General features: G+C 30.9%; 1 protein-coding gene across 1 annotated transcript; it reads left to right on the top strand.

The window, feature by feature from the left end:
- Nucleotides 1-5,285: 5,285 nt before the first annotated feature.
- On the top strand, nt 5,286-6,314 carry LOC125837036 (uncharacterized). Its single transcript, XM_049516171.1, has one exon. It carries the CDS (start codon nt 5,288-5,290, stop codon nt 6,308-6,310), a length of 1,023 nt encoding a protein of 340 aa, XP_049372128.1. The 5' UTR covers nt 5,286-5,287; the 3' UTR covers nt 6,311-6,314.
- Nucleotides 6,315-9,024: the final 2,710 nt, after the last annotated feature.

Genomic DNA, 9,024 nt, shown 5'->3' with positions numbered 1-9,024 from the left:
TATATATATATATATATATATATATATATTTATACATAAATTAAATATTTTATACTTAGCTCCATTTTTTATTTTTTTTTGTTTTTCTCATTAGTCTCGTCACTTTAAATTACTCCCCTTTAGGATGATCCCTCTTCAGTTTATTTCCCTTCAAAAAATAACGATTAATAATAATAATAATAATAATAATAATAATAAAGTAGTAGGATTTCTTATATTTATGTTCCATGCTTAGTTTTATTTTTAGTAGTCTCGTCAACACTTGAGGTTTTCCCTTTAAAAGTTTTCTTTTAGTTAGTCCCCTTGATGAAAAAATAATTAAAAAAATAATAAATAAATAAGTTCTTTTACTTAGTTAAAGTTTTTTCTTTTCAAAGGATTAGTTAATAATAAATGAATTCTTTTACTTAGGTTAAAATTTCAAAATTAGTCAATATCATTTTTGGTCAAATCGCCGGTCAACCGCGAGTTAGCGGGCATTCCGAGGGCCTAACACCTTCTCGGAATGTACATTGAACTTCGAACCCTTTTATTTTCAATTGATTTTATCTGTTTAAATCTTTTGAAAACCTTTAGTTTTTTCTTGATTTTTTACTAAAAATTAAGTGGCGACTCTAATATTTTGGAAATTCGATTTCTCTTAAACCATAAGTTTAATCGATTTTTTCGAAAACTCAGTCATTTTCCCTTTACATATATTCTTAAATAAAACAGGATTGACTTGTCCACATTGATTAATTCTAATGATAAAAAGGGGATAATAAAAGGCAATGTGATCAATTGTTTGTGTGATGTGTTGAGAATTGTTTGAAAGGCTTGTTGAACATTGTTGATGTTGTAGCCTGATTGTCTTGTTGTGAACTGTGCAATGTTATGAAAATGGTCATCTCCTCATTATTTGTGTGAACATGTCATTTGCATTGTTCTGAGACATGGTTGTGACAAGTGTTATGTGCATTGAGAAAGAATAAGAAAATAAAGAGGATGTGCCATTTCGAGGGACGTATCGCGCGCCGCGATGGATACTATATTTCGAGGGACGTGTCGCGCGCCGCGACGGATACTATATTTCGAGGGACGTATCGCGCGCCGCGATGGTTACTATTATCGAGGGTCGTATCGCGCGCCGCGATAGATGCATGGACAAATATGTCCCCCATGGGTCCCAGACTGAGAGACAGCGGGTGTGTATCATTAGGTCAGACATACATCATTATACTTGACATTGCATTTCATTGCATTGCACTTCTTTATTATTGGTGAACTTGATCTTGTGTGTTGCTGATCTTGTGAGTGCCTTCCTATGGAACTTGTGACTGATGAATATTGAGCTTGTTGTTGAAGATATGCAATTGTTAGAGTGTTGTTGTTGAGGATATGAAACTATTGTTGTTGTTGAGGATATGAAATTGTTAGAGTGTTGTGTTGAGCTATGTGCTTTGTAAACTGTGAACTGTTATGTTAGACTGGTACTAAGCAGGTTATAGTTGTGGAGGTGGTAATTGATGAACTTATTGTTGAGAATATATGATTGTTAGAATGTTGTTGTTGAGATATGTGCTTGTAAATTGTGAAATGTTAGGTTGGGTTGGTTTTTTTACAGATTGTAGTTGTGAAGGTTCGGTTGGGGTGTAAGGAGTACTTGTATTCTATCCCCTTAGCTCGTGTTTAGAGGTTTACTTGCTGAGTACCGTGTGGTTTGGTACTCACCCCTTGCTTCTACAAATTTTTGTAGGTTACGAGCCTGGATTTTTGTGGTACTTGTTATTCTCTTTTTTTTTCGAGGCTTCTGGGAGATTTGTGAGGTAGTTGTTTGTCTTCTCAGCGATCCTTCTTACTCCTGTTTATGATCTTGTTCTACTCTAGAAACAATGTCATATGAGACTTGTATTTTTCTTTTGATTCAATTGTAATACTTTAGAGGCTTGTACACGTGATAACCAGATTTTGGGGGTATATTTGAGTTTATTATAAAAATTTCCGCATTTAATTGTAATGGTTGAGTTTTAGGCTGACTTGTCTTGGTGGGTTAAGACGAGTGCCATCACGTCTATTTTTGGGTCGTGACACGGATGTGGAGTAAAATGTATGGGAAAGAAAAATAACAATGTAAAATAAAAGAATAGGATCCACATAATTTTTTTATTCATAAAATTAAATAAGACAGGAGAGAGAAACAACAATATTAAATAGAAAAGGTGAGATCTACACATTTTTTAATTCAAAAATAATCCTTCACACACCAAGTCATACTTGGGCCTCTCCCACCATAAAATTTTTCCAATGAGTGCATTATGGGTATCATTAGTCCATTTCTCTCACATTGGTGATTTACAATACCTTACTATCTAATTAATTGCCAAAAAGAATTTTTTTTTCTTTTTTCTTTTCCAATTAGGAATCTATTTTACTTTCCTAATTAAAAATATTTTCATACTTGGTAACTAGCAAAAATTACTAAAGAAGATACAATTCTTGATCTATTAGGTTAAATAAAATATTGCAAATAACTTATTCCTATATTTATTTCTTTTTGTTTCCATGTAAGTTTTTGTAGTTAAAATTCAGACTAATTTCACAATAGTCAATAACACCGTAGGTGTATTATTATCACACATAAAATATTATTTTCGGTCATCGAAAACCTTAAATATATGCATATACACACTAAAATTATAATTTCAAGTTGACTTCTTTTTTTTACATACTTAGTTTTATTAGTGCAATATTTTTAAAAGACATAAATTAGTCTAACTTCACATAGTAATATTGTAATTTAAATAATAAGAATTTAAGTTAGATGGCAGTTATATATTTACAATATATTACCTTTGATTATATCGTAAGAACTTTATTTATTAGTATGAAGATTTGAATAATTTAATTCAGAAATTCAAAATATTAATAAATATTTAACAAAGTAGAGTACTAGTATTTTAGGCTTGGATAATTAACAATTCACTCCTTGGTACTTCAAACCTTGCCCCTCCACTGTTTCTTTTTCTTGGGCTTCCTTATGTTTTGGACCTTCAAATCTTATATGAACTACATATACATATATACACATTTAATTACATAATTTTCCCTTTAATAAATGAGCTGATCTTTATTTTTAACTTTAAAAATTAAATGTGAAGTATAATTTTTGAAATATTATGATACAAAATTATAAACTTATGTCTTGCAAAAAAAATTACTTGACTTAAAAGGCAAAAATTAAAAATTTAACACAACATAGGGGCGGAAATGCAAGTGACTCATATACACCTCATAGATACATATATCACCATAGCATACTGAATATTTTGGGTGTGTTTCCCATGAAAAGAAAATGTTTTTCAGAAAAATAAATAAATTTCTTACTCTCTTTTTTTGCGTTTCATATGTACGTATATTATATTATATAAAATTGTTTGTGTATAATCTAAGACAAATCGTATAGGAGGTAGGGCCATACAGTGGTGGATCCAGGAATTAAGCTCAGGGGTTCGAAATTTAAAGAAGAAGCTCATGCGGTAATGTAAGTGCATGGTGAGCGTAGTAACTCCGACATGTTTTTTGTATAGGGTATCTCATTGGATGATAAAAGTTAACACCAAACTAATCGAAGTTATTGAGAACAAAGCTACGTTGATAAAAAAAATTAGTGGATCAGTTGTATTACATAAGTTAATTCCTAAAATACGTGAAAATTAAAGGATGAAAAAGGAAGTGAGACGGAGAAGAAAAATATTTACCTTAGCCCACTAAATTTATATTACCTTATCGTACTGCATTAAACATTTCTTCCTACTTTTACCCTGCTCCATTGAATATTCTTAAAATTTCTTGTACTTTTATACTTATATTTTGTAATGTTTTATTTTATTTTACATTTTAATTTTTTTAAAATTAGTATCCATTCAAACACATATTACTAGGAAAATTATCAAGATTCTCTAAAATGTGTAAGTATAGATTTACTAATATTATAATGCATATTCAGAAGATAAATAAATGGCATCGTCAATTTTTCAGTTCATGTAGTTTAATTTACTAGCTTAGTTATCACTTGTTGAAAAAAAAATGACGAGTAAATCAAATAAGTTTAGTTTCCATCTCTCTAAAATAGAATTGAAAAAATAGAAAAGAAGTTCCATGAATTCTATTAAATATATATTATTAAAAGGATATTGACGATTTTTAGTTTCTTCATTCAACTACATCTAATTTATCTTTATATATATAATTCATCATTTTTAAAGAGTTGTACATAAAATTATGTTGAAATAAAATGACAAATAGATATAAGAAGAATAAAAAAAAAATGTGTCTAATAAATTTAAACAAAAACAGATTAGAAAAAAAATGACATAAAAGAGAAAAAATAATGAAAAAGAGAAGATGATCCAAGCCCAAAAGTTGAGCCCAATTCCATGCATTAAAAAGGATAAAAAATAAGAGAAGATGAATTGTTGCGCATGAGATTCAAACCCATGACGTAAAAGCCACTGTTGAACCCCTTATCCATTGAGCCAAAGCTTCTCACTTGTTATTAAAAGGTTCATTTTAATATATGTACACATAAAATCATAATTTGATCCTATATATATAACGTAATTTTTCGATCGAGGGGGTTCGGGCGAACCCCCTAGACACAACCTAGATCCGCCCCTGGGGCCATAAGAATGTGGGGTGGATATAAAGTGTGTTGAAAGATAGACATAATACAATTAATATGAAATGCTCCTTGCATGTTTAGCTCCAATTTTTATTGGTTTTCTTGTTTTCGTAATGTAAGAAAAAGATCATCCTTAAAGTAAGTATATATAATCTCGAGAAATATTATGAGAGATGGAGATAAAAGATGAGGGGCAGAGATAAGGTGTATTAAAGACTAGGAGGACACAATCCTACAATCTTTTTGATCCAAACACATAATCCTAAATAGATGTATATGAACTCGAGACATAAAATTAGTAGATAATCAAACGTTGATTAATTTTCCTTACTTATATTCTTGTTATTATTATCGTATTATCATATTCTTCAATTTCATTGCAACTATCTCTTTTTCGTTATGTCAACATGATTGTTTTACTACGATATTTCCTTCCATACTTAATTTTATTATGATCTATCTAATTACCACATTCCTTTTAATTTCTAAACAAACTAATGCATTAAGATCCACTTTTCATTCCTTAATTTTCTCCAAACTACAAAAAAAAAATCCCTTAATCTCCATAATTACCTTCAATGATCAATTTCCCTCTAATTAACATTTTCCCCTTCCAATACAATATCAATGTCCGACGAAACCTCCACCACCGCCACCGCTCCCTCCGCCGTCACCACGGCTGCCGGCGACCAAGATACAGACTCCTCCACCACCCTAAACAAACCACACATCCGATGGTCCGATTCCTACACAAAAGCTCACGACGCAATCCAATCATTATCTTCCATCCTCCCTTCCGTCCCTCCTTCACTTTCTTCCTCCGAAACTCCGGCAGCCTGCCTCCTCCGTGACACCGAAACCGCCGCACAAATCTCTAAACTCCTCCGTCAACCCTATTCCGGCGCGGGCGACGACAATCTCTGCCGATGGCTTTACGATACATTCCAATCCAACGAACCCGAACTCCACCTCGTCGTCCTCCGATTCCTACCCGTAATCGCCGGTGTTTATCTCTCTAAAGTCAATCTCCATAAACCATTAGCCGGATTCGAAGCTGTTTTACTAGCATTATACGCACACGAAACCTCCAGTCGAAACTCCCAATCCATTACCGTCAACATCCCAGATCTATCACATTCCAGTATTTACCACGAAACAAACAAAGCAGCTAAAAACTCCGCTACAGAACTCAATCTCGCCGTAATTTCCCCAACCTTAGAACCATACGGAACCGTCAGATCAATGAAACGAGGTCGTATCGTTGGGGTAGCATTGGAGTTATATTACGCTAAAATCCCCCAAATTCCAGTTGAATCGAAACTAGAATTCTGCGAATTTTGCAGAATTTGGTCGTCGGGGCAAGTGGGGGAAGATAATGGTGATTTGAAAAGGAGGATTCATCTGCCATGGGAGCTGTTACAGCCAATTTTGAGGATTTTAGGGCATTGTTTAATGGGGCATAAAAAAGATGAGAAATTGTATGAAAGTGCAATTGGTGCAATTGGTTGTTTGTATGAAAGAGCTTTACATGATTTGAATACGAAAGCCATGTTAGCTACTGGTAGTCTTCTTCAGCTAGTGAAATTGGCGACGGAATGTGAAGATGTTGATTATACAGAGATTACAGAGACGAATACTATTACGCTTTGAATGGTGTATTTTGTTCATATTTTGCATGCAGCCAATGTGTGTGTACGTGTTTTTTTTTTTTGGAATCTTTTATTTGTAGTGGGAAAATTACGCTAAATGACAAACATCTAGAGTATAATTTTAATTTGTAGCTATGGTTTTTTGAAATTTTGTTCTTCGATTTCCTAATCGTATAAATACAGAATTTGTATAATTCAATTTCTGATTGTATAAATCTAGAATTTGTATATGCTTACCCTATCTATTTGTATACGATTTATGAAAAAATCATATATACAAACGGAGTACTGAAAAATTCTTAAATGTATGAATGCAAAATTTGTATATATTTATCTTGTTTGTGTATCCGCAAGCGAAATATACAAACAGACAAATGAAATATACAAATTGTAACCTCCAATTGTATATACTTACAAGCAAACAAAATATACAAACCGTAGCCTTCAATTGTATATACTTACCCTGTTTGTATATTTGCAAGTGAGATATTCAAATCACAACCTCCATAACAAACAAAATTATAGCTATGGAGCGCAATTAATGAAACTATAGCTATCGAGTCTTATTATGTCTATTATCTTTGCTATTTCTAAAATCCTCAATAGATTGTATTGTTCTATGTCGTTACACAATATCACGTATCCATAGTTTGAATGATAAACCTACAAAAAAAGTAAGATACGAGGTAGAACTACTATGAAAAGGTAAGACAAAATGAGAAGAAAATATTAAGGTAACAACACGATCGAGTTTTTAGCCAAAAACATCATTAAACTATACCTCAAACTTAAAATACATCCTTAAAGTATCATTCTTAACAGAAAACATTCTTCAAGTAAAGTGAACAATTTTCATCCTTCTATTAGATTTCGTCAAAAAATTAATGGATCCTACAAAAACATGTGCAGCTCACGTGACTATCAACAAAAGTTTTCCTGCATAATTTCATTACATGCTATAAGAAGTTCCTGAAAAAAAATATTAAAAATGTTAGACACTATTGCTTACTGAAACAAAAAAATGTTTGGAAGGTGTGAGGATACATGATCTGCTCTTTTTCTCATTTAGTAACGGAAAGAAGCTGAAGCTTAATTATCTTTACCTTTTTCATAGCCAAACTGTATTTAGATCAATAAATATTTGGGCCAATCTGATATAGAAGTGATCAAAATATTGATTATGTCTCGCATTTGAGTTTCATTCTACATTATTAGAAGAGGAAGTCTCCAACAAATGCCGCATCCAGCATATTCAATTGAGAAGAAACATATTTCAACTAATAATATTTTTAATATCAAATTACATGAAAAATAAATGGAAAAAAACTATCAATTTAAAAGATTTTGCATAATGCTAAATTCAATTACCGAAAAAGTTAACGATAGTATTTTTGGCGTATCTAAGAATAATAATTACGAAGGGATGACTTAATTTTTGTGGGATCTGTTAACTTTCTAATAAATTCAAGTAGAAGGTTGAAAATTGTTCACTTTTAAATACTTAAAGAATGTTTTCTGATAAGAATGATACTTTAAGTTTGGGGGTATAGTACTTGAAGGATGATTTTGGCCAAAAACTCCGACACGATCACACCAAATAAGTTATTACTGAGCTTTTCATCGTTACCTAACGATAAATTTAAACGATATGATACAATATAATTTACATAACAATCAAAACAAACATTTATTTAAACAAGGTGTAAGTGTCGTTTGAAAAGGAAATAAAGTTATAAAACAAAATTCTCGCGAGGAAAATATTGAAAAAAAATAATATATTAATCAATTTATTTGACAAAATTCAAATCCAAAGTTGAGTTTCTTAATTTTTTATGAGCTAAAAGAATGTTCTTCTATATATAAGCACAAAAAATATCTTATTTTTATCAAATGAGGGATAGATAAACTTGATTCCAATTCCATTTTTATTTAATAATCGAAGATTATCACAATATTAAAATATTATTTTGCACACCGTTATCAAAGAGGCAAAATTGACGTTCGACAAACAATATTTTATAGTATTGGATTTTTCCCTAAATAACTTGTCAGAAATTAACGGCCCAAATTAATTTGTGAAGATGCCCAAATTGATGTGAAAAGGGCACCCAGCTAGCCAAGTAAAATTTAGCCGTCGTTTAAAATATAATTAAGAAAGATGTATACCTTAATATTCCAATAAATAAATAAATATACAAAAATACTTTTAGCTAAAATATGAAAAACTCAAACACAATGTATTAGATTTTGAAATTTATACGAACGAAATTCAAGGACGTAATCATTGAGTTTTTAGTTATAAAATCACAAATCGATGATGTTATCTTGAATTTTTAATTATAGAATTCTAAGCACACATCAGTCCTTACAAGAAGTTTGCTTATTAAGCATTTGATTTAGAAATAGCTAATATAAAAGATTAAAACTATTCAGTATATATAACTAGATAGTTTGGTTCGCGAACTAAGTTATCTCACGATTATATTTTATAAACTGATTTATTTCATTTAAGATGTAGGATAAAATAATATTACCAAGTTAGATATAAAATGAGAATTGAGATATATCGATATTAAGTTCAAGCTAAATTTATATTTTATTTGATTAAAATTTAAAAATATAAATTTACACCTTAAATCAAAATTTAGACTTACCCCAAACATAAATAGTCCCTTTTTGGGGACCAAAATGGAACTATTTCCATAGTATTGGGTT

The sequence above is a fragment of the Solanum verrucosum genome, unplaced genomic scaffold (genome assembly GCF_900185275.1).
Source record: "Solanum verrucosum unplaced genomic scaffold, falcon-dt-bn FXZP01000165.1, whole genome shotgun sequence".
Classification (NCBI taxonomy): domain Eukaryota; kingdom Viridiplantae; phylum Streptophyta; class Magnoliopsida; order Solanales; family Solanaceae; genus Solanum; species Solanum verrucosum.
Note: the sequence above shows the minus strand (reverse complement) of the source record. Positions and strands in the feature narration are given on the sequence as shown.

What these genes read in the sequence shown, in the direction of transcription:
- LOC125837036 (XM_049516171.1), top strand. Translation starts at nt 5,288, where the DNA reads ATGTCCGACGAAACCTCCACCACCGCCACCGCTCCCTCCGCCGTCACC.